Raw genomic sequence first — 25502 nt, 5'->3', positions numbered from 1 at the left:
CTTCCTTGGAAGGTTTGAAGAGTGGGTCAGCTGCCCCTTCATGGTCCCAGACTGGGCACTGACTGGGGATGGGGAGCAGAACTGCCTCTCACCCTGGTGGAGACCTGAGGGTCCTCCCTGCTGCCCACCACACAGATCAGACCCTTTGGGAGAGGTGGTCCAGCCTGGGGAACAGAGCAGGAATGGGTTGAGATCACAGAGAGGGGGTCCTGATAACCCCTTACCATCTGCTGCCCATCCATCACCCTTTCTCTTTGCCTTTGCTCTCACGCGGCTCATAGAACCTGCTTAGACTGCTAAGGCAAGGCCCTCCTGGCCGCTCCACTAACTTTTCTTCTGGAATGCTTAGCTCAGAGAAGACAGCTAAGCCCCTGAAAGTCACAGAGGAAGTTGATGAGAAAAGAAAACTCCTGCGAAGCCCAAGCCCCACCAGGACTTAGGTACACTGGGAAAGCCTCAGGACAACTTGGGGGAAAGACTGCTGTCCCCCGAGGTGTCCTGTCCAGGACCCGGGGCCGCCGGCAAAGGGGGCGTGGTGGGCGGGGAGTCCTCTTGTCACGCCCTCCTGCCCCCGCCCGCGGCTGGGAGCCTGTAGCTCCGCTCTGCGCCGCTAATTGGTCTCGTCAGGCGGCCTACAGGAGCAGATCCGAGCCGTGTCATCCTCTTAGCGCCCTCACGCCACCCGCCGCTCCCGCCCCGTGCCCCCTCCCGCCGCGGCTGCAGTCGCCGCTATCCCCATTGTGGTCTCTGCTCTCCCCGCGGGCCCAGGGCATGCTCCGTCCCCCTGCGCCGGGTCTCGGCGGAGGCAGGCGACACTCCGCGCCGGCGGAGACATGAGGCGCGGCCGGTGGGCCGCCCTGGCCGTGGGGCTGCTGCGCCTCTGCCTGGGTGAGTGGCAGCTCGCCGCGCTGGCCGCGTGGATGGCGAGGGAGGTGGGCGCCGGCGTCACCCTGGACCACTTCCAGAGTGGGACTCGGGCTGGTGGACAGGAGCGGCCCATTCGGCAGTGGGGAGTGGGGTAGCGGAGTAGTGGGGAGCTCCGGGGCGCTTCTCCAGAGCTGGCATCCTAGAGCCCCAGGGTTTGGCGTCCGGATCCCCGCTGCTCTCCGCTTGCTGGGAAGCAGAGCTGTAGGCTTGGTGGCAGCTCCGATGCTGCGTGGGGCAGGGGATAGTGCCCCGACTCGCGGCGTGACCTTGGCTGGGGCACTGCCCCTCTCTGAGCGCGGGTGCAATCTGCCAGTTGATGAAGGAGGGGTTGGATTGCTACCTGGGTTCTAAGCGCCCACATGCTACGTGTCCCTGACAAGCCCGAGCCCAACGGGGGTGGAATGGGGGTCAGGGGCTTCCTCTGGGCGGCGCCCCAGGGGGGTCCCTCGGTGCCCTTGGGTTGGGGAGGCGGAGCGCCCTCCTGCCCAGTAGCTGGGCCTGACGCGGGACCGCGCTGGTGCGAAGCTCCGTCCTGGTGTCTGGGTGTCCGTTGTCTGGGTGTCCCTCTGTTCTGTGTTCTTTTCCCAGCTCAGGCCAACTTCGCCCCGCACTTCTTCGACAACGGGGTCGGCAGCACCAACGGAAACATGGCTCTGTTCAGCCTCCCAGAGGACACCCCTGTAGGTGAGTAGCCCTGGCACCGGCTCCCGATAGGTCTCCCTGAGGGGTGCAGGCAGACTGAGAACACAAAGTGCCCCAGGCACTACCCAAGTTGCTGCGCGCGCCCGGGGGCTCCTTGTTTGCTCTCCGAATTCCCCTGGGCAATGGCAGGAAAGGTCATTGCTGCCATGGCGACTTAAGTCTGGCCAGTCCTGGAGACCAGGGCTCCCGCCCACAGACAGGGTCGCCCCGCGAGGCAGGCAGCTACAGCGGCCCCTTATGGCTGTGTGACCTTGAACAAATGTATTTACCTCCCTGAGCCCCAGGTCTCCAGGCTTTAAAACGGCCTAAGAACATCCAACTTGCTGAGATATGCAGAGAGAGGGAGGAGAAAGGGGAAATTTCACACTCCCTCTCCCTCACTTTGTGGGCATTGGGAACCCCGGGAAAAGGGAGAGCAGAGCAAAGCAGGCACCTGGCTCAGAAATCCTTGCAGAACCAAGTCCAGGCATCGGGGACAGTGGTGCACTGTGGGTCACCCCTCCTGCCTTAATGGCTGCTCCCATTTCCCCTTCCCTGTACCCAGGAGCCCCTCAATCTTGGATCCTGAGAAAGGAGTTATTACCAGGCTGAGCAGAACACAGGCACTATAGTTAGGCACAGCAGACCTGCACCTGCTCTGTAACCCGTGTTATAGATTACAATCTGGGAAGTGGCTGATCATCACATCCACCCACTGTGAAGAATAAACATACAAAGAGGGAAGCAGCCAGCAGGGGTGAGGCCAGCAATGAGCACCAAGTTCAGGGTGGTACCTTTGGCACTGAGTTGAATAGTCACTTTATAAACAGCTGAATCGTTGGTCCTGAGCAGCTGCCACTTTTAGGAAAAGTTGGGTCTCAGATTCTATGTCTCTCCACTGTGTTTCCTTCCAGGCTCTCATGTATACACCCTGAATGGGACAGACCCTGAGGGAGACCCCATCTCCTACCACATCAGCTTTGACCCCAGCGCTAGAAGCGTCTTTTCTGTTGACCCCACTTTTGGAAACATAACCCTGGTTGAAGAGCTGGACAGAGAGGTATGGGGAGGTGTGGGGAGTGCTGCGGGGCCACTGCCTGTAGACATACCTCGGTGGGCTGAAGTTCCCCTAGAGCACGTTGCTTAGAACCTCTCCACAGAGTAGGGGATGAGGGGGCACACCCCAGGCACATCCACTCTGTGAGATCTCTGGGCCACTTCCCATCAGCAGAGTGGGCTTTACTTTCATGCTCCTCGTTCACACAGAGCGAAGAGTGGGCTCCTTTAACGAGCACCTGCCAGCCCTGCTAATCTTTTAAGCATGTTCCATTAAAAATAAATCCGTTTGCACTTTCAGAATCCGTTTATTTCAGAAACCTCACAAAGTGATTTTTCAAGCCTGCCCTGGGAGAGGCACAGGAACTCAGAGCAGGTCAAGGCTGGAAAGGGTGGTTGGGAGTGAGTCTGAGTTTGGCAGGGCTCCTCCGCTGTACACACTTCAGAACTTGCAGGCAACAGGGCATGGGCTTTTTCAGACCACACAGCAGCCTGGTGTGTGGCTAACTGGACCTCAGCTGTGGGGATGCTGCCAGCTCTGGTGACAGCTTCCACTACCTGCAGGACAGGGTAGAGAAAGGAAAGGGAGGTCTCAGGGACTGCTGTGGGGACACAGCAGTGGAGCCTGACTGTGCTGCCAGTACCCCACTCCCTGGCACCCGCGGGATCTGGCAACATCCGATACCCCACCCTATTGAGGTCTCACCATGTCCTGGGAGCACTGAGACACCATGGATGTGAGCCTCTGCAGAGCCCTGGAATGTGGAGAGGTGTGGAGAGAGAAGGGGAGAGAAGGGAAAAGAAAGAAGAAAAGTCTTTATGGGACCTTGAGCACACTAAGGTCGACATCTCACCTCACTGTGGCAGGAGAGTATTTTCTGTTGGAGCCCCAACAGACCCTCTGGGTCTCTGAGTTTATAAGAACCCCGGACACAAAAGTCCCAAAATAAGGTCTCAAGCATGGGGGGAGGCAGCCTTCTACTCTGCCAGGCATGCACCCTACTCCAGGGATCTGTTGGCACACCCAGGCCTCCTCTGATGGGTGTGTGGGGCAGGGAGAGCTCCACCCAGCCACGGGGGTCCTATGGCGTGTCAGACTCCTGGACACTCACTCAGTCCCTGTGCTTCACAGAGGGAAGATGAGATTGAAGCCATCATCAGCATCTCTGACGGTCTGAATCTGGTGAGTGCACGCCCAAGGCAGTCCCTGGCAGCCTGCAGTATTTGGGCCTGAGAAGGGTAAGGCTGGCACGATTCTTCCCCAAGCCTTCACAGGGGCTTTTCTGCAAGTTTAAGCCAGGGCCCAGCAAGACCTGCCCAAAGTGCCCACAGGAGAGGGCTGCAGCAAGGCCAGGGGGAAGGAAGGAAAAGAAGGAATGGAGAGATCAGGCTCTCTGAGCTGAGCTTCTAATGGGTCTAACCCACATTCCACAGCATCTCCTCAAACTTGCCCTCCCCATCTGCTTCCCCCACCCAGGTCTTGGCCTCCTGCTCAGTCACCTGAGCTGAACACCCCACAGCAACCACTTTCTCTCAGGGATCATCAGTGCTCCCTGGATAACTCAACAAACCCCAGGGGCTCACTGGCCTCCAGGCTCCCAGACCCCAATTGCCTCTGAAGTTGTCACTATGGAACAGAGTCAGATCTGCCCATTCTGAGGCTCAGAAAGCACTAACAGCTGGCCTCCGCCACTGGCGGGATGAAAACTAAGCTTCTGTCTGGTGTTCCAGGACTCCTCGTTGGGCACCACCTGCCTCGCTGCCTTTTCTCTAACATCCACTCCACCCAGGCCATAATCTAGCCATAAATCTACTTCCATCCTCAGCTCACCATGCATTTCACTCCTCTTTGCCTTTGCACGTGCAACCCCTTCTTCCTGGCACACCTTTCTACCTCTTTCCTTCTGGCAAACCTGCCTAATGGATTAATTCTCACTCCTCTAAGAAGCCCACCTGCTCTCCACCACCACAGCCCAGGAACTCTCAACCCCATCAGATGCATTTACACAGGCCATGTGTGTGCGCTGGTGCAGTGCAGGGGCCCCGCCCTCAGTGCCTGGCATACTGCTGCTATCACCTTGAGGAGATCATAAAGTGTTTTTTAATATGCTGATCTTTGCCCTGATATCCCAGCCACCATGACTACTGCAAAATAACACACCATCAGACAGTCTTCTTCCTCCAGGATGAAACACAATGTTTGGCACTAAGAGGCTGCTTAATGTTTATTGCATTAATGAATAAAAGAAGGAACAGAGGGAGAGAGAGAGAGGAGGGATAGGCAGTGACGTGTACCTTGGAGTGATAGAGGTCGCTATCCATTCATCCCTCAGAAGGTCTCATTGCACTGGCTCTTGACCCCTCTGCCCCTTCTCAGGTGGCCGAAAAAGTCGTGATCCTGGTGACCGATGCCAATGATGAGGCGCCCAGTTTCATCCAGGAGCCTTATGTTGCCCTGGTTCCCGAGGTGAGTGAGGAGCCGCTAGTGGGGCTGATTGTCCCACCCAGGCCCATAGCCTACCCCTGAGGCTGCCCTGTGGCCTGGCCATGGCTCACTGCCCTGTGGAGAACCTCTCTGTCACCACCTGCTCCCTCCCACATTCGCTTTTATTCCAAAGGAATGTTCATTTGCTTTTTTCCATTATACATGTTCAGTGTAGAATTGTGAAATGTGTAGAAAAGTAAGAGAAATTAGAGTTTTCTAAATCACCTTCAGTCTCTCCAACTTGAGACATTGTTAAATTTTGGTGTATTTCCTTCTAGTCCTTTTTGTCATTATAGAGTTTTGTTTTGTTTTTTTCTGTTTGTTTGGCATAGTTGTGATTATACTAAACATATGTTTTCTATATCCTATTTGCACTTAAGTTATAACATAAGCATTTTCCTCATTAATTGTAAAGTTTGGGTAACTATCGTTTTAATAGCTTCCATCAAGTGAACAGTCTATCATTTACAGAATCGTTCCCTGATGTTTGGATATTTAAGGTGCTCTAAATTTTGCTGTCATGAGACACATCAACTTCTGAGCATCAATTTGTTTTTCATTAATTAGGATTCTTTCCTTAAGATACAGTTCAGGATTTGAAATTACTGCATCAAAAGCACACATGCCCACAGGGTGTTGCCAGATTGCTTTTCCAGAAGGCACCTGTTTGCTCCCTCCCTGCAACGGGAGGGTTTTTCTCCTCTGCCCCTTGACAACACTGAATTCTCAAAGTTTAAAATGTTTGCTAATTCAGGCTGGACACGGTGGCTCACACCTGTAATCCCAGCACTTTGGGAGGCCAAGATGGACAGATCACCCGAGGTCAGGAGTTCGAGACCAGCCTGACCAACATGGTGAAACCGTCTCTACTAAAAATACAAAATTAGCCTGGCATGGTGGCAGGCAGCTGCTACTCGGGAGGCTGAGGCAGGAGAATCGCTTGAACCCAGGAGGCAGAGGTTGCAGTGAGCCAAGATCACACCATTGCACTCCAATCTGGGTAACAAGAGTGAAGCTCTGTCTCAAAAAAAAAAAAAAAAAAAAGTCTGCTAAGTCACTAGGAGAAAGATGTCTCATTCTTGCTCTAAAATGTAGGTATATGGTCCCTGGTGATCCTAAATATGTCTGTGGTTATGAACCATCTCCTCCTTTTTGAATTGCTGTTTCATAGGTAGACCCTTTATCTGTTTGGGGGTCTTGTTTTTTTCTTCTCCCTCTCTGCTTGAGCACATCCCCCAGCCCCTCACCACATCTTTTTGCTCCAATTTCCCTCTCCCTCTTTCCTGCTCCCTCTCTGAGCCCAGCCCCCACTGGGTGCTCACACATTTTATCCTCAATTGTTCACCTCTTTTTGACACTTCACTCCCCGACCCCACTGCTGCATGCCCCTATGCCTCTGTCCCCCTAAGAATGCTGTTACTGTCTCTGACCCTCCCCTGTGGCTGTGACCCCCTCAGGACATACCTGCTGGGAGCATCATCTTTAAGGTCCATGCGGTGGACAGGGACACGGGCTCTGGAGGGAGTGTCACCTACTTCCTGCAGGTAAGGCGGGACACACAGGACCTAACCTGGGGCTGGGCCGGAGGGGACACCTAGATGACCCCTACCTCCATTGCCCAGGCCCGTAGGTCGGTGCCTCTATGATTCCCGAGAAGTACATGAAGGGATGGGATGGGCAGGAGGGGATGTGAGAGGGACAGAAGCCTTCTTCCCCTGATGGGCCCATCCTGGCGTCCTCTAAGTCAGCCTGTCCCCTCCCTCTTCCCACGTCCCCAGGGCCCTCAGCCCTTCACGTCCCCAGCCCTTTCCCCAGGGGCTGCCACATGGGTGGAGAACCCTGTGTAGGCCCAGAATGGTCAATAGAAAAAAGAGCAGAAGAGACAACACTCAAAAGAAGCAGAGCTCTGATGCCCCCAACAACACAGGCCCAGAAGTCTCCTGGACTGCACGGGTGCTGGAGAAACCCCACCCCTCACCACTCCAGTGACCTTCAGCGCGTTATCTAACTTTCCCAGCTCAGTTTCCTCATGTATCACATGGGAGTGATAAAAACACATCCTTGTTGCATTGTTGTGAAAACTACATATGTGTAAAGTCCCCAATAACAGCACCTGGCACAAGGGCCTGACACTACCCAGCCAGAAGGGCCCTCAGGGACCCTACCAGAGGCCGGTGCTCCCTGCCTGCCTCCTTCAGGCTGCACACCCTCTCCCCTGATGCCAGGCTGCCTGGGACTGGCCCGCAGTCACTTGCTTGGTGTAGGGTTTGAAGGTCCCAACGTTTCTCTCCTTCACTGTGACTTTTAACCCCTGGCTCCCTCTGGTTTAGATTACTCTGCAGACATTGCCATCTGCTGGACCCTCCAGGCCAGAGCTTAGCCCAAAGCTGAGCCCAAGAAAATTTGCTTTCCAGCTGAGCAGGAGGAAAAACAAAGGCCCAAAAGGGAACCTTGTGTTTTTCACTGAGGGTGTGGGAGGGAAAGCCCCATGTCCTATGAAGGAGAACCTGGGACCAGAAAAGCTGAGTGCTCTGAAGCAGGAACCTCAGCCCTGAGGCCCTGTGATGAGGGGCAGTGAGGACCCCCTTCAGAAAGCAGAGCAGGCATTCCTGGGGCTGGCCTGCATTCTTGCTGAGGTCCAGCTGCCCCCTAATTCTTATAGAACCTGCACTCCCCATTTGCCGTGGACCGCCACAGCGGTGTGCTGCGCCTCCAGGCTGGGGCCACTCTGGACTACGAGAGGTCCCGGACGCACTACATCACCGTGGTTGCCAAGGTAACACAGCAGGACAGGGGAGCATCCAGTCTCTCCTCAGCCCTTGGGTTGGAACCAAGTTAGGTTCTACAGGGGAGTGGGGGCAGTTTGGAGAGCAGGAGACATGATGGGCGTGGGGAAGTAGGGAGCAGCTGCTCGGAATCTTTCCTGCCTGGACATATTCTCCAGGGAGGCTGGGGTCTGTGGGCTGTGGGAGGGCATATGCCTCCTCGAAACTAATGGGCCAGGATCCCCTAGGTAAGACCAGGTGGGATGGCCAAGAGAATGGCGTGCCCCTCAGATCCTCAACAGCATGGCCTCCGGGCACCTCCCTCTCGCTGGCCAGGCTTTCTCACCCACCTCCTCCTCTCTGTGTGCCCAATCACCCCTTCTGAGCCTCAGTTTCCTCATCTGCCCACCCCTGAAGCTCAACTAAGTTCCTCATATTTCTGAAGTGTGTGATGTGGGAAACATTGGAAACCAGCAGGTGCCCACCAAAGCTTCTTCCCCCTCAAAGAGCGCAAAACCCCAGCAGTCCCTCTAGGCCCAGCACTTTCTTTTGCAGGCAAGCCCCTGCTGGTCACAGCCTGGCTTACAGGCCATCCCACTGCAGCCTGTACCAGGAGGCCCGAGTCAGCCTCGCCTGCCCATAGCTGCGCGGACTGGGCTGGATGCACATCTCCATTATGATGCTCAGTGCTGGGCCCAAGTCGTGCTGTTGTGGGTCCCTGACACTCAGCACAGGCACAGACTAGATCCTCAGGAGGTGCTTGAGGCTTGGTTTCTGGCTGGGAGGGGGAATTTAGCTCTGAATGCCCCCTCCCCTGCCACTCATCTGATGTGATTTCCCTGGAGAGAGAACTAACCCCACTTGCAAAGGAATGGTGGCACTTTAAGATTCCCAACACTCCTGTGAGAGGAGAATTATCTCCGGGTGACACAGAAGCAAACAGAAACTTGGAGAGGACAGCTGGCCTCACAGCCATAAGGGGGCAGAAGCCAGGTTCTCACGGATTCTGTCCAATTCTACATCCCAACTTGTCTTCGCTCTCCTTCTGTGGCCCCCGATTCTTCTGCAGGATGGCGGTGGGAGGCTTCATGGGGCTGATGTGGTGTTCTCAGCCACCACCACGGTCACGGTCAAGGTGGAGGATGTTCAGGACACGGCCCCTGTCTTCGTGGGCACACCCTACTATGGCTATGTGTATGAGGACACCCTTCCGGTGGGTGGCTGTCCCCCCAGCCAGCGTCCCCTCCAAATGCCTCCTGCCCTGACCCTGGTGATTTTAGGGACCCCCTGCTGGAGATGGCTGGGCTGGCCCCGGTTGGCCTCCTCACACAGAGGCCAGCTCTGGACTCACCCAGCCTCAGGCCATGAACTGGCCCTTTTGACCCCAACTAGACCATGAGCTCCCCGTGGGCAGAGACCAGGCTGGAGCCAGGCCTCGCTAGGCCACAGCTTAAGAATTCTGTGCAACTGAATTGCTTTCTCAATTTGCGTTTGTCTGATTATTCTTGACTTTTTTTTTTGGAAACGGAGTCTCGCTCTGTCGCCAGGCTGGAGTGCAATGGTGCGATCTGGGCTCACTGCAACCTCTACCTCCTGGGTTCAAGCAATTCTCCTGCCTCAGCCTCCTGAGTAGTTGGGACTACAGGTGCACACCACCATGCCCAGCTAATTTTTTGTATTTTTAGTAGAGAAGGGGTTTCACCATGTTGGCCAGGCTGGTCTGGAACTCCTGACCTCAGGTGACCCACCCACCTTGGCCTCCGAAAGTGCTGAGATTACAGGTGTGAGCCACCGCGCCCAGCCTATTATTGACTTTATAAAGCAAAAAGAAACACTTTTTGAGGACCCAGTGGTGGAGACGGGCTCACAGTGAGGGAGAGAGATGCTGGACTGCTCTGGATGGGGGCTGCAGAGTGGGCCAGGGTTAGGCCCGGGCCATCCCACTGAGGAGCTAAAGGGAGGAGGTGGTGTTGAGGGACAGGGCTCAGGGTAGGCTCCAAGGGAGGAGGCAGCACCTGGGCTGGGTTAAGAAGTAACCTAGAGTTGACCAGAAAGAAGGGCCTGTGTAGGGGGGCTTAAGAGGGGACAACAGGCAGAAGTCAAGCAAGACATACAGTTGGGGAAGCCGTACCCCCAAACCCTTCCAGCAGCACCAAAGGCCCACAGGATAAAATCTTAATTCTGGGACCTCGCATTTGAGGCCTGGCCTCTCTCCCACCTCTCCCTTCGTGCACCTCTGGGGTGGGATGAAAGCAAAAGATGGAGAGGGCAGTGAAAGTAAGACTAGAGGGTAGGGAGCAGTAGAGGCAAGGGCTGAGTGTGGTGTGTGGGCCAGAAGTTGGCGCGAGAGGCCTTAGAATCCCTGGGCAGCTCAGGTACTGACCCCTACCGGCGAGGAAGAAGCAGGGGCTCAGGCTATCCCTCCAGCCCTGGAGGCCAGCGGGTGCTTCGAGCCCCATGCAGACGAGAGCAGGGCCATGCTCCACGGCCACATAGAGGCCTGACCCTTTCCTAGGTGGGGGTAGCACCTCCTTTTCACCATGGGGACATTGTTTGGGGAGGGGAAGGCCCCCATATTGCCCATCAGGCAGCGGCTGTTCCTGTTTCCCCAAGGGCTCGGAGGTACTGAAGGTGGTCGCCATGGATGGAGACCGGGGCAAACCCAATCGAATTCTCTACAGCCTTGTGAATGGTGAGTCTGAGCAGCTTTGGGGGCTGCAGCTTTGACTCTCTAGGCGACCAGAGCAAGGTTCCCCAACCTCTCTAGATCCCAGCTCCCTCACCTGTAGGACCAGGATTACAAGATGTATGGAGAGGAAGGGCTGTGCCCAAGACAAGCAAGTCTCTGGGTTGTGTGCTTCGGCCCCTGCCTGTCATGATATCCAACAGCCAAGAGAGCATGGGGCAGGGGCGCTGAGAGCAACACGGAGGTGTTAACCCATGCTTCTCTCCCCCTGGGTATTTGCTCCTTGATGGGAATGCGTGGCAACATTTCTCACACTTTTTAAGTGGCTATGTATTTTCCTCATTCTTTTTAATTGTTATACCACAGCATATAGCTCAATTAAATGAATCAAATGCAGTGGTGATATGGCATCTCCCTAGTGCTAGCCCTATATGTGGACAAGAAAACTGAAGTTCAGAGAAGCTAAGTAGGCATCCCAAGTTTCCATCATTGTATTTGAACCTGAGCCTGCTAGTATTTGAACTTGAGCCTGCTAGCTCCACAGTCTGTGCCCTTCCCACAGCTGGGCAGCAACTGAGCCAGATGAGCCGTCCCTGGGCTAGGCCAGGGCATCACATCTGGTGCCTGGTACCAGACGTGTGCATGTCTATATGCCCCAGCCTTTCTCTAGGACATGTCTGTGCATACTCACTTTCCAGCAGCTCACATATGGGCTGCCAGCCTCCTTTCCCCAGCCTCACAGGACCTCAGCTGCCTTCCCTCCCATCACCACTGCAAACCTTTACCCAGTCCCTGAGCACCCATCCCATCTCCTGCCTGTCCCACTCCACACCCTACCTCTCCTCTCTTTATTCCCTCCCTCCTGTTCCTTCTTTCCCCCCTCCCTTTCCATGTCCCTCTCTCACTGTACGTCCTCCTGCTTCCTTTCTCTTTTCTTCACGCACACACACACACACACACACACACACACATGCACACATGCACATATGCACATATAGTATTATGCATAAGAAAAGGGACATGGTATGGAACGTGGGAGCTGGACAGAAGTGAGTTCAAGTCCCACATCTGCACTAACTGTGTAGCCTTAGACAAGTTACTCAGCCCCTCTGAGACTGTTTCCGTGTTGACAAGACACAGATGACAGGATTCCATTCTATGAAGACTTCCCTAGGCAATGCAGGAGGAGCCTGCGGCATGACTCCCCTGCGCCTCCCTGTGGTCCTGTGCAGAACTTCAGGGTGCATCTCTCTGACAGGGAGCGATGGAGCCTTTGAAATTAATGAGACATCTGGAGCCATCTCCATCACTCAGAGCCCGGCCCAGCTCCAGAGAGAGGTGTATGAGCTGCATGTACAGGTACCCTCCCTCTAGCTTTGTCTTCCCTGCCCACCTTTGGCCCTGGAAGCCTATAAAGGTGATGAGACCCAGGCCCTCTTTCCTAGGGCCCATAGTCTGGGGAGGGGGCTAGATGTTGCTCTAAAGAGCACCTGCACCAGACATGAACTCACAAACAGGGAGTCACAGAAAGGCAGGAGGAGGTGCGACTGAAGCAGCAATGCCTGAGCATGGGTGGGATCCTGCAGGTGCATGCTGCCAGAGGCGGGCATTGGGTGGGTGGGGGTGGAGTGAAAGCATTCCAAGCCAGGAAAGTGCAGCAAGCCCAGGCTGGAGGGTAGAGAACTGATATATTGGGGGAACAACAAGGAGTCAGGTGAGGCCAGAGCAGAGAAAGATGGGCAGCCTGGAGAAGGAGGAAAGGTGGACTCCCAGGCTGGGGCCAGAGGAGCAAAGGTCCTGAATGGGAGGTATGGATCTGTTGCTAGAGCTGGGCATGTGACCTGTGAAGTCACACAAGGACTATACTTAGGAGGATCCCACTCTAAGCTTAATGCTCGCTGTTTGCTGTCTTGGAATTCTTAATAATTTCACCAAGGGATCCCATATTTTTATTTTTCACTGGGCCTGCAAATTATGTAGCTGGTCCTACCCAAGAGCAATAAGGAGCCATTGGAAGGTTTTCAGCAGGATTACTGCCACTTGAAAAGTTCACCTGGCTGCTCACCAGACCAGTGGAGTTCCCAAATTTGGAGAGTTGGGCCAGCCAAGATTTTTAGGATCCACTCCCAGGCATAGGAATTCAGTGTGTTTGGGGAAAACCCAGGAATCTGCGTATTTTAAGCACCCAGGTAATTCTGGTACCAGTCCCAGCCAGAATTTGAGAACTCTGATCTCAACTTGGGTTCAGAGGGAACTAGATGAGAGGTAGAGCCACTGGCCAAAGTAACAGAGGAACAGAGCCTGTGGGGCTGAGGGTAGGTGGGATGGAAGAAAGGGACAAATTGAAAAGCATGCATGAGGCAGATTGCACAGAATGAGGAAATTGGCTGATCTTGAGGGAAAGGGATGGGAGAGGGATAGACGAAGCCCAGGTGGTCCCGTGCCATCAGGAGTACAGGACAGCAGGCAAGTGAAGTAGGTGAGGAAGGATGCATTTGAAGGCTTGAGGGACATGCAAGTTCAAACATCGAAACTTTGGCATACAGGTCTGGAATTGTGGGAGAGAATGTCAACCTACAGGTAGCTGTGGAAGGCATGGGAGGGAATAAAGGCACCCAGAGGAAGAAGAAGAGAAAGGACAATTGACCAAGCACAGCTGCGGGAGCTGTGTGAAGAGGCTGAGAGTGAGAAGGAGGAGAGGGGCAGGTAAAGGAAACCCAGGAGGGGTCAGAGAGGTTGAGGAGAAGATGTAGAGAGCAGAGTCACATTGCCATGGGAATAGAGCACTTGGGAAGGAGAAAGAGTAGCAGTGCCAGATACAGTGTGGAAGTCAGGGTGAAGTATCTGAATGAGGGGTAGAGGGATAGCAGTGAAAGCGTGAAGGAGTGGAGTCAAGGTAGGGTTATTTTAGGATACATAAGACCAGAGCATGCTTACAGAACAAGGGAAAGGTAGTCTTGAAGCGGTTCGTAGGATATCTGCTACATGGTTCACAAGGTGCCTATGGGCTCTTTGCCCTGGCTTTGTAGGCTGTATTAGTTATCAGCTGCGTAACTAATTACCCCAAACTTAGTGGCTTAAAACAATACACATTCATATCTCATAGTTTCTGTGGTTCAGGACTCCAGGCTCAGCTTGGCTGGGTCTTTGGTCTCCAGGTCCCTCGCATGGTTGCAATCAGATTGTCAGCCAGGACTGGGGTCTCATCTGCAGGCTTGACTGGGAAAGGATTGGTTTCCATGCCCACCCAATTATTGGCAAGACTCAATTCTCTGTGGGCTGTTGGACTAAGAGGTTTAGCTCCTTGCTGGCTGTTGGCTAGAGGTCACCATTAGTCTCTGTCAACTGTATCTGCCTGCTTCATCAAAATCGGCAAGAGAGAGAGTTGACAAGACAGATGTTACAATCTCTTGTCATGTAATCATGAGCTGATAGCTTGCCATCTTTGCCATATATTATCAGTTAGAACCAAGTTGCTAAGTCAGGACACACTCAGACGGAGGGGATTATACATTCTACATGGGAGGTAGGAGCTGGACCATATGAAGGGTCCACCTGCCACACAGCCATAGCCACTTGTCCCCATCCCAGGTGACCGAAATGAGCCCTGCGGGGAGCCCAGCTGCCCAGGCCACGGTCCCAGTCACCATCAGGATTGTGGACCTCAACAACCACCCGCCAACATTCTATGGAGAGAGTGGACCCCAAAACAGGTTTGAGCTGTCCATGAATGAGCACCCACCCCAGGGAGAGATCCTGCGGGGCCTCAAGATCACCGTCAATGACTCCGACCAGGTGTGTGGTCCTGCCCTCCACTCTTCCTTCTCACAAACGGTATGGAGCCAAGGTCCCAAAGCTAAGTGGGTCTGCATCAACCTGCTCTGTGTATGTAGCCGGGGCCAGGTGGACCACAAAATGAATGAAACAAGAAGTTGTAACCAAGGGGGAGAGGAGGGAGAGGAACCAATCAAAGACTATCTGCTTAGCCTAAAGGCACTCACAGTCCATTCACAAAGAAAAGTCAGACACAGAAACTCTCTTAATAATATCTCCCAGGGTTAAGGGCACATGAAGACTTCTATATAGTATGAATATGAATTTCTATCATCAATCATCTTCCTTGTTTCCACTCTCCAAATTCTCTAGGGAGCCAATGCCAAATTCAACTTGCAGCTGGTGGGACCCAGGGGCATCTTCCGAGTGGTTCCACAGACAGTCCTGAATGAAGCCCAAGTCACGATCATTGTGGAGAACTCAGCTGCCATTGACTTTGAAAAGTCCAAAGTATTAACCTTCAAGGTAGGTGGTGCCCTGAATTCACTGCCTTGAATGGGAGGTTCCCAGGAATTCATACCAGCATCTTGGTTCATTCCTGAGGGGTCTCTTGTCACTCTCTGCCCTTCCTGGCCCTACTCTTTTCTTCTCCAACCCTCTGCCCCTCCTGCAGATTGCTCACAGATCCAGCCTCACTGAGCTTCCTGGCTTCCACACCACAACCAGCCCCAGGAATGCAGGTGGTGGTGTGGGATCAAAGGAAAACTACCAGTATAATTTGCCATGTTAATAGATTGAATAAACTATTTTATTATCAAGATAGATGTTTTATCATATGCTTTGACATTTGTCATCTCTTCTGATAAGAATCTTAGCTGAAGAGGAAAAAAAACTTCTGTGATATCATTTGTAATTATGTAAAATCATAAATGTATTATAAAATGCATATCGTATATGAACATATATAATATGTTAATAGGAAAAGTAAATACTTCATTGACACTATTAAAATTATCTTATTTATAATTATACACATATACACATACTCTCCTATAGCCTGCATCATGCTTAAAAGTGAAATACTATTATAAAAGCAATCCATGAAATTAGGAACAAAGCATGATTGCCTGCTATCACCACTATTATTTAACACAATTCCTGAAATAACATTGTTCCTGGATAAGGAAAGGAAATAAGAAGTTCAAACTTTAGAAAGGAGGAGAAAAGACAGTCATTATTTGCAGGTGATGATTGTTTGCTTAGAGAATCTGAGAGAAAAGACAAAAAAAAAACAAAAACTCTTAGAAACGCAGCAAAATTGCCAACATGGCTGATTACAAAGGTAATGTGCAAAATCCAGTAGTTTTCCTACATACAAAAAATAATAAGAAAATATGGGATAAAAATTATCTTTTACAATAACAACCAACACATAAAATTTGTAGGAATTACCATAAGAAATATGGATCATGCAAATGATGAAAAATGCTAAATTTTACAAAGAGGCATAAAGAAAGAGATGTAAAGGCATACCTTGTTTAAAAAGTTCAAACTCTCCTTAAGTTAATAAAGAATTTGGTTGGGCGTGGTGGCTCACGCCTGTAATCCCAGCACTTTGGGAGGCCGAGGGGGACAGATCGCTTGAGCCCAAGAGTTTGAGATCAGCCTGGGCAACACAGCAAAAGCCCATCTTTACAAAAACTACAAAAATTAGCCAGGCATTGTGGTGCACGCCTGTAGTCTCAGCTACTTGGAAGGCTGAGATGGAAGGATGGCTTGAGCCTGGGAGGCACAGGTTGCAGTGAGCTGAGATAGTACCACTGCACTCCAGCCTGGGCAATAGAGCCAGGACTCGTTTATTTTGTTTTTTTGTTTTTGTTTTTGTTTTTTTTGTTTTTTGGTTTTGTTCGTTTGTTTGTTTTGAGACAAGAGTCTCACTCTTTCCCCCAGGTTGGAGTGCAGTGGCGCAATATTGGCTCACTACAAACTCCGCCTCCCAGGTTCAAGTAATTCTTGTGCCTCAGCCTCCCGAGTAGCTGGGATTACAGACACACACCATCACACCTGGCTAATTTTTGTATTTTTAGTAGAGATGGGGTTTCACCATGTTGGCCAGGCTGGTCTCGAACTCCCGACCTCAGGTGATCCACCCGCCTTGGCCTCCCAGAGTGTTAGGATTACAGGCGTGAGCCACTGTGCCTGACCCATTTTTTTGGATTTTGTTTTTATTTTTTTAAAAAAAGAACTTAATGCCCCCAATTAACTCTTCCCTAGAATGTCCTTTGGACAGGTGGCAACAAGGCTTGACAAAATTAAACTGGTTTTTATATGGGCTAATAAACTTACAAGAATAGTTAAGACAATTGGAACTGGAAAGGATATGCAGCTCAGTGGAACAAAATAAACTGACCCCAATACAGATGGGAATGATAAGAAAGCTGGCATTACAAGCCAATTGACAGGGTAGGGGAAGATGCCAGGCCTTAGAGGTGACCCTTACAGGAATAGCTGGTTGGCAGCTGCGAGGAAGATTGGGAGACATGGCAGATGGATGCTAGATCAGTCCTGGGGAGATGAGGTGGGAAGGCTCTCCGCAGGGTGAGTGCCCACCCAGACAAGTCTCCATTTTCCCCCCTTCCCAGCTCCTGGCTGTTGAAGTGAACACCCCGGAGAAGTTCAGTTCCACAGCGGATGTTGTGATCCAGCTTCTGGACACCAACGACAATGTCCCCAAGTTTGACTCCCTCTACTACGTTGCCAGGATTCCTGAGAACGCCCCAGGGGGCTCCAGCGTGGTGGCTGTCACAGTGGGTTGGGGACTGGCCCAGGGACTGGGTGGGATAGGAGGCGTTGTGAAGCCAGACAAATCTGGAAGGTCATTCAGTTTGAGTGGCAGAGCCCACACTCATTAGCTGTCCTTGGACAAGCTACTTGCCCTCTCTTAGCCTCAGTTTCTTCATCCATATGATGGGTATTACAACACCCCACAAGACTGTAATGAGGATATATGTGTAAACATCAATCACAGGGCACGGGACCCATCCCTTCTTCCTCATTTATAAAAGAGGGATGAATGTTTTCCAGATATAAATCTCTTGGCTGTTTCAATACTTAAAACTTCTTGGAGGAAAACTAGGGATCCCAGGCAGGTCTGTCCACCAATTTCTCCCCAGTTGGGCAAACCCCAAATCCCCTTGCTTTGTGGTTGAAAGCAACCCTCAGGGCATGGGAGCTGCCAACATATCCTGACAAAGAGGCACATGCCACCCAGGGCTCTTTATCTTCCAGGCTGTGGATCCAGACACAGGACCCTGGGGCGAAGTGAAATATTCCATCTATGGGACTGGGGCAGACCTGTAAGTAGATCCAGAATCCAGGACAGGGCCTTGGGCAAGGGGATTGGAAGACTGAGGGTGGAGGAGGTCTGTGGCAGAGGCAGGAGGGGCCTGGGAGGGACAGGAGCCTGGGTGAAGAGGAGTGGAGAGAGGCAGTGGAAAGCTGAGGCAGAGGGTGAGGAAGTTCAGGGCCCAGGACCTCAGGAGCCAGGCAAGCAGGGCTGGCTGGGGAGGGGGCAGGCCATAGGAAGAGAGAAAGACTATAACTGGAGTTGCTAAGCTGGATAGTGACAGATGGGTGAGTCCACGTGTGGATCTACCTCACTTAGACTGCAAGGATAGGAGAGAGCAGGTGGGACACTTTGGAGGAGCTGCATGACACCTCACTGCTGCTTCAGGAGGCAGCTCATTATTGCAGGCATGTGTGTGCATGCACATATGTGTGCATGCGTGCACACCCATGCCTATCTGCTCTGCCTGGCAGCTTCCTGATCCACCTATCCACTGGGATTATCTACACCCAGCCCTGGGCTAGCCTGGACGCTGAGGCCACTGCCAGGTACAACTTCTATGTGAAGGCAGAGGACATGGAGGGCAAGTACAGCATAGCTGAGGTGTTTATCACACTGCTGGATGTCAATGACCACCCCCCTCAGTTTGGAAAGAGCGTTCAGAAGAAGACGATGGTGCTAGGGACCCCAGTGAAAATTGAGGTGAGTTTTGGAGGCAGCTGAGCTCCCCTAAAAGCCTGGGTCCAGCAGCTGCAAGAGATACTGGGGCATAAGAATTTCATTGAAGATAAAATTTTTTGGCTTCCCACCATGGACAAAGGACTTTAAGACATTCTGTGTATCCTCATCCCCACCTCAACAGAGAATTAAACTCTGAGAAAGAAGACATTGCTATTCAACAAATGAAAAAAACAGGCCAGGTGGAGTAAGTGTTCGGCTTGCCTTCACATAGCTGGTCTGCCTGCTTTCGAAAGAGTGGCTTTCTCACTGCACTTTGTCATTTTGTCAATGTGGCAAAAAGGATGAACTCTGAAACCCAGCAGACTTGACTTTGAATCCTGACTCCCTTTCTTATACCTCTGCATGGGAAAGCCACTTTGCATCTAAGCTTTCGTTTCTGCATCTGTAATATGGATTCACCAATATTTGCTTCCTAGACTTGTTCTGAGAATGGAACCGGGTAGCCCATGTGTAAGGCCTACGTAGACCCTGGCTTATAGGAGGGCATGCATTCTACTCCTTTCCCAACTCAATCTTCTCAAAATAGGATCAGGACCATTTCCCATCAACCCAGCAAGCCCCCTATGACATGCTGATTTAGCCAGTGTACACAATGATGGTCCCCAAAGCCCAGTTCTGTCTGTCTCTCCCTGTGCACAGGCCATAGACGAGGATGCAGAGGAACCCAACAACCTGGTGGACTATTCCATCACCCATGCAGAGCCCGCCAACGTGTTCGACATCAATTCCCACACGGGGGAGATCTGGCTCAAGAATTCCATCCGCTCCCTGGATGCCCTGCACAACATCACACCTGGAAGGGACTGCCTATGGTCCCTAGAGGTGCAGGCCAAGGACCGGGGCTCCCCATCCTTCAGCACCACAGCCTTACTCAAGATCGACATCACAGATGCTGAGGTGAGTACAAAGCCATGGTCAGGAAAAAGGGGTCAGCAGGCCAGCTCAGACCTCTCTGCAACGTGGACAGAGCGAGAAGGACCATCTCCAGGCTTCCTCCAAAAGACACTCAACGTTATCAAAGGCAGCCTATGCCATCAAACACACAGGCTTTGGAAGCGGGTTGAGTTTCTAGTTCAATACTTATTAACGGTGTGACTTTGGGTTTGCTAGGCCTCTGTTACCTTTCCTGTAAGATGAAGATAAGGATGCCTCCTTCACACGGGTGTTGAAAAGCAGAGTGAAGTCATTACATGTAGCTCTCAGCTCAGTGTCTGGCAGAAAAGTAGTCACTTAAGAGATTCCTGATACATTTGGGCAGATGGACCCCCACCCCCACTTGCCACAATCAAAGGCAAGTGATCTCCTACCATCTCAAGGACAGACTCCAGCTAAAGCAGGAGTTCTGAATCCAAAAGAGGTTGTTCGTATCGCGTTCTGCCTGAGCATATTGTACTAGAGAGTGGTCTGCACCATGCTGGGTCTGCGTGCATTTTTCTGGAGAGCTGCATGCATCATGCTCTCTGTGCATTTTCCTGGACAAAAACCCATAGTGCCTATCAGATTCTCAAAGGGACTCCTGACTCCAGAAACTTTAAAAATCATTAGGCTTAAGGAAGCACATGCCTACTCTGTACTCCAGGGACCAGGTGGGAACAGCTGAGTGCAGGGAGTGGCTTTCTCTTTCAGACCCTCTCCCGGAGCCCCATGGCTGCCTTCCTGATACAGACCAAGGACAACCCCATGAAGGCCGTGGGTGTGCTGGCTGGCACCATGGCCACCGTCGTGGCCATCACTGTCCTCATCTCCACCGCCACCTTCTGGCGCAACAAGAAGTCTAACAAGGTCCTGCCAGTGCGGCGCGTGCTCCGCAAGCGGCCCAGTCCTGCGCCCCGCACCATCCGCATTGAGTGGCTCAAGTCCAAGAGCGCCAAAGCCGCTACCAAGTTCATGCTCAAAGAGAAACCTCCCAATGAGAACTGCAACAACAACAGCCCAGAAAGCTCCTTGCTCCCGAGAGCTCCGGCTCTCCCTCCACCACCCAGCGTGGCGCCCAGCACTGGCGCAGCCCAGTGGACCGTGCCTACTGTCTCTGGCTCTCTCACTCCGCAGCCGACCCAACTCCCACCAAAACCCAAAACTATGGGAAGCCCCGTCCAGTCAACTCTGATCTCTGAGCTCAAGCAAAAGTTTGAGAAAAAGAGTGTGCACAACAAGGCTTACTTCTAGTGTGTGCCCTATGACCCCCCATCTTTCCTCCACCCCTGACCCCACCACCCTGCTGCTCGGACTATGCTCCCCTTCCTCTGCTCCTTAAGGTCACCCCTGTTTTGTACAATGGTATAATCCCCACTGTCCTCATCTCTACCGCCACCTTCTGGCGTAACAAGAAGTTGCGCTCTGACAGCGCTCTAGTCAGGGCCTTGGGCAAGACATTGGGCTATAGGATGCAATTGGCAAATACTTCCCCGTTACTCAAATCCTTGGCACTACTACAATGCCCTCCATTCTTCAGGGCTGGGAATTGACGAGAAGCCAGCTCTATGTGTCTTCTACTCACCCATCCCAGACCTCACAGTCCCTCAGGTTCTACTGGGATCTCATCATCATCCTTAGTCAAGCAGCAGGGCCCTGGCCACGTGGAGCAGCACTGACTAGAATCTGGACCCTGACTCCTGCAGCTGAGAGCAGGAGCAGGAAAAGGAGGCTCAGCACTGTCTCAGGCTGGAGGTCAGCGAACCTCGTGGGCTGTAGGAAAGCAAATATAGGTAAGGGGAGAGCAAAGATGCACAGAAAACACACTGACTGTGGGACTGTGCCGGGATGCATTTGGAAAGATAGAGCATTCTGTCTGGGCAGAGACTGTGGACCCTGGAATGCCCACGTGGAACCAGGGACACAGGTGGAAGATGGGCCTTGCCAAGAGTGAGGGCAGATGTCTCCAGCCAGGACTGCCCTGAGCCCAAAAATATCAAAGCTGGAGCTATAGAGGTAGCCCTAAAGGCATCTAGAAGACCATCAGGGCCACTCTCTGAGGAGCTGCCCCACCAGCCATCCTTGAAGAGACAATTCAGGGCAGTTGATGAATATCAGGGCTGAGATGCGGGGAGACTTCCATTTTTATCCAGCTCTTCTGCTCACATCGCGTAACCTTGGGAAAGCTGTTTAAAGTCACTGATCATCCTCTTCCTCATCTGTAAATGAAAGTAAGCCCTGTCTGCCTCACTTGCAGGTGTAGGGTGAGGATTGAAGAAAATAGTGGTGATGAGGGCTTTAACCAAGTGCAAAGCAACATGAATGCAAAGTATTTCTCTGCAGCCCAGTTCTCTGGGTGCAGCTCTTCCAGAAAGTATTAGGAGCCTCACAGCTACTCTGCCAGGCACCCCAGCAGGCACTGTGCTGGGTTTAGGGACTACCACTGGATGATGGCACTGCCGTAACTCACACACCTCTCCTTCCGTTCTTCCCTCACCCCATCCCCACTGCGGTCCTGGCCAGCTACCATCAGAGAGAACCAGAACTCCAGGTCTCCAATTTGCCAAGATGAAGAAAATGAGTTCCCAGAAACGGGAATGCTTTGCCTGAGGCCACACAGCAGGTTGGTAGCAAGGATCTGGTCTAGCCAGGGCAGACCTCATCAGCTTGTGACAACCTTCTCCAGGAGAGAAGTCATACAAGGCCTCTGGAGTTAATACAAATAGGTTGTGCCCTCCTTTAAGGAAGCTGCTATCAGGAAATCTAGATGTGTGCACAGAGAGAGAAAAGTAGAACAGTTCTTTGCATTTGACTCTACTCACTAATAACCCTTCTAGAATACAATGGTGATTTTATTTAAAGAGATTGTATGCACATGTGGCTTTCCTGATTTCTGAGTCTGTGTTTGGAGGTGTTACTGAGATGTGCCAGTGTGCAGAATCCTTGCTGGGGTTTCTACAGTCCCCAACTTGAACAGTATTAAGCAAGAGGTGGACTTGAGCAATCCAGGAGCCCAGACTGAGCAAACAAGTACTTTCCAGCCTGTGTTTCAGGAGAGGACTGTGCTGGACCGTGCTTGCCCTCCACAGGGAATACAGCATCCTTACAGCTTGCATGCACTCGACCTCTTTTGTAAATGGAAAATAAAGTCTGTTACCCAAAGGCCATGCTGATCCCCTGCTCCCTGCTTTCATTTGTGTTTGCTGACCTGTGGAGACCAGTCTTTCTGACACACAGCCAAGCTTAACTTGCCTCCTGGCTCCTTCAGGGGGTGGATCCATTCTTTGACCCCCAGATCTGGCTCTAAAGAAGGCTGAAAAATTTTGTCCAAATTGCCATGCATATATCTTGAACAGCAGGACGTTTGTAGACCTTGTCTACTGGACTTTTCTCCCAAACAGGACAAGCCCAGGCAGGGCTGCATGGAGGGGAATGGAACCTGGAGCTAATTAATTGCCCACTCCCCCATCCTACCAGTGCAGCCCGGCAAGGGCAGGAATTGGGAAGCCTAGGGTGGGCATGAAATCTTGGGAAGCACTGTTGTCTCTCAGACAGGGGCCATAAAGACCTCTGGGCTGGAAGCTCTGGCCTGCAAGTGGATCCAGGACGGAGGGTGGTCTCTTGGACAACCCCAGGAACTTGAACCAAGGCAGAGCCAATCTTGCAAACTGGCCATGGATGGGGAAGTGCCCAGTAGCCAGCATGAGCCACAATAGGAAAGAGGAGGAGGGTGCAGCCAAACTTAAGGCACTGGCAAGTGTGGTCAGCACTGGAGGAGACCCTGCCAGTGGGGTGAGGCCAGCCAAGTCCCTGTGTTATGAACTGTGGGCCAAGGGGCTGCCTGCTCAGTCCCAATAGGACAGGCAGAGCTCCAGGCTGGCACCATGGTTGGCCTCCAGGGAAAGAGCTGGGAGGCAGGAATGGCACACGGGGCAGGCTTGCCCATTCCTGGTCCTAAGACTGGAGCTGTAGCCTCATGGACAATAAACTGGTGTGACTCCAAGGACTCTGCAGGGTCACTTTCCTCCCGCGGCTGAGCTCAGATCTTCCAATCACATGAAATAACAAAGTGCTTTACAGTTTGACAGCCCTAGGTCTGCATTCTGGTTCTGCCATTAATTATGACTTTGGACGAGGGGTCAAGTCTCTCTGGGCCTCAGTTTCCTCATTAACACAGGGTGCAAAGTATGGTTGCAGAGAGGACGAAAAGAGCTAAGCTATGTAGGGTGCCTAGCACCAGTTTTGTATCTACTTACACAAGCTCAGTAGACACTTGCCGTGACTGTGGTCCACATACTAGAACACCATGCCCTGAAAGAGAGGACCCCCTCCACGCATCCTCACCCCCCGGGATGTTTCCACCCACCTGTAGGTCCAGAAGCTTTTGCTTCATGCTAGGAGAAGAGAAGAGAGTAGATCCGGAAGGAAGTGGAGGACAGGGCAGATGCCACAGCATCTGTGGCCTGTGCAGCTGGCAGCCTGCATTCGGGCATCGACATTCCAGGGGAGTTAGGAACAATGAGATGTCCCTAAGAATTTGTGGAACTCTGTCCTCAAGCAGCTGTCCCTCAGAATCCAGCTGGAAAAGTGTGTTCAGAGCTGGGAAGGAGCCACCATGCTCTGCTTCTCTAAGGATTTCGGTGATTCTATTTTTAGGGACTGAAGGCATTGAGGGAATCCAAGGCCAGTCCACCTGCCAGGGGTGTTGGCATCTGTTGACGGGCAGTGGCACATCCTGACAGTCTTCAAGGGCCTTGGCCACCAAGGGATGGAGAGGGAGAATGGAGAAGATGCCACATGATGAATGAGGCAGGAGACTGGCATGTGCCACATGGAGGACCCCTTAGGAAACTCACAAACAACTTGGGGAGGGGTTCTCTGAAGGGCCTAGTTTCCAGAATGAGGTGGTCATGGCTTAAGCTACCATCATTTGATCAATAAAGCAGAGTAGCAACAGGCTGATGTTGGGGACATTGGTTTGATGTTATAAAATCGTGCACATGTACCTGTACCCCTTTTGAGGCCTGAATGAGGTTCGGTTATTTATTCATTTCTCAATAATTTACTCAGCCATTCCTAGGGTGACAAGTTTGGAGTATATCGTCTATGCCAGGCTCTCTTCTAGGTGTTAGGTGTATGTCTCTAACAAGATAGAAGGAAAGAAGAAAAGAAAAAGAACAACATTCCTCTCTTAAATTGTTCATTGCCTGGGCCTAGGGAGTCTTCATTTTAAAAGCAAGTAGCCCTGCTTACAAATGTCTCCTCAATCAAAGGCATTTGCCTTAAACTTGTACGGTCTAAACTCCAAATAAATAAGCTTCTCAAGGGCATGACAACTATATCTGAAACTGTAGCATCTTTTCAACATGAATTAAACAGAACATATGAAGGATATTAGCCTAGATATCATGTTATTACATATATATATATATTTATAAGTATACACATATATGTAGTCCTAATAAGATCTGATATTCCAAATGGCCCTGTCTATGTGCTGAGTCACATTCAAAGAAAGCACAAACTGACGTAGGTGCCTGAAATGATGGTAACATTTATTTTTGTGACATTTACTGAGGGTTTACTATGTGCCAGGTATTGTTCTGAGAACTTCACATGTTAAAAAAAAAAAGCCTCGTATAATTATCAGAATAACCCTATGAGGTAAGGACTGTTATAATCCCCATTTTACAGGTGAGAAAACTAAGGTACTATTATTACTTTATTTTATAGGTGAGAAGACTAAGGTACATGAAAAGAGAGTAACTTCCCTGGTACAACAAGGCCAGTAAGAAAACCAAAATTTAAGCCCAAGAAACCACATTCCAGCCAGGGTCTATTCTTGCATCCCCACTGTGAAATTGCCTTATTCAATCTGAGTAACGTGAATCTTTACTCTAGGGTTTTTCAAGGGGCAGCCCAAGCATCTTAAAAAGTATCAGATTCTCAGAAATCCTCCCTAGACCATTTTCCCTCTCCCTAAATTTCTATGTTTACGGAAGCAGCTGAATACTGCCCTGCCCATCAACATGCTCCTGGCTCTCCCCCTGCACTGCTTGCCCCTCTTCCACAGCCCTTCCCTCCCCCTGACCCCTCTGTCTCATGTGCACCACCAAGCTTCTTTTGCTT

General features: G+C 51.7%; 1 protein-coding gene across 4 annotated transcripts; it reads left to right on the top strand.

Annotated features, from left to right (window-relative positions):
- Positions 1-609: 609 nt before the first annotated feature.
- Positions 610-25239, top strand: CDHR1 (cadherin related family member 1). Of its 4 annotated transcripts, XM_054436367.2 has the most exons (17): positions 610-888; positions 1516-1611; positions 2523-2668; positions 3797-3847; positions 5042-5131; positions 6607-6693; positions 7812-7925; positions 8984-9127; positions 10528-10606; positions 11859-11959; positions 14192-14395; positions 14747-14899; positions 17017-17181; positions 17663-17730; positions 18194-18422; positions 19101-19358; positions 20088-22537. In XM_054436367.2, exons 1-17 carry the CDS (start codon positions 834-836, stop codon positions 20625-20627), a joined length of 2580 nt encoding a protein of 859 aa, XP_054292342.1. In that variant the 5' UTR covers positions 610-833; the 3' UTR covers positions 20628-22537. The 4 variants fall into 4 exon arrangements, with proteins under 4 accessions (XP_054292342.1, XP_063525955.1, XP_063525957.1 ...); XM_063669885.1 differs by having other exon boundaries at positions 620-1611; XM_063669887.1 differs by lacking the exons at positions 610-888; positions 20088-22537 and adding an exon at positions 25107-25239 and having other exon boundaries at positions 1000-1611.
- Positions 25240-25502: the final 263 nt, after the last annotated feature.

The sequence above is a fragment of the Pongo pygmaeus genome, chromosome 8 (assembly GCF_028885625.2).
Source record: "Pongo pygmaeus isolate AG05252 chromosome 8, NHGRI_mPonPyg2-v2.0_pri, whole genome shotgun sequence".
NCBI classification, from domain to species: domain Eukaryota; kingdom Metazoa; phylum Chordata; class Mammalia; order Primates; family Hominidae; genus Pongo; species Pongo pygmaeus.
Note: the sequence above shows the minus strand (reverse complement) of the source record. Positions and strands in the feature narration are given on the sequence as shown.

Coding starts and splice junctions, on each gene's coding strand:
- CDHR1 (XM_063669885.1), top strand. CDS start 1,287: ATGCTACGTGTCCCTGACAAGCCCGAGCCCAACGGGGGTGGAATGGGG. Junction 5,132..6,606: donor ATGTTGCCCTGGTTCCCGAG/GTGAGTGAGGAG, acceptor TGACCCCCTCAG/GACATACCTGCTGGGAGCAT. Junction 14,900..17,016: donor CCAAAGTATTAACCTTCAAG/GTAGGTGGTGCC, acceptor CCCCCTTCCCAG/CTCCTGGCTGTTGAAGTGAA.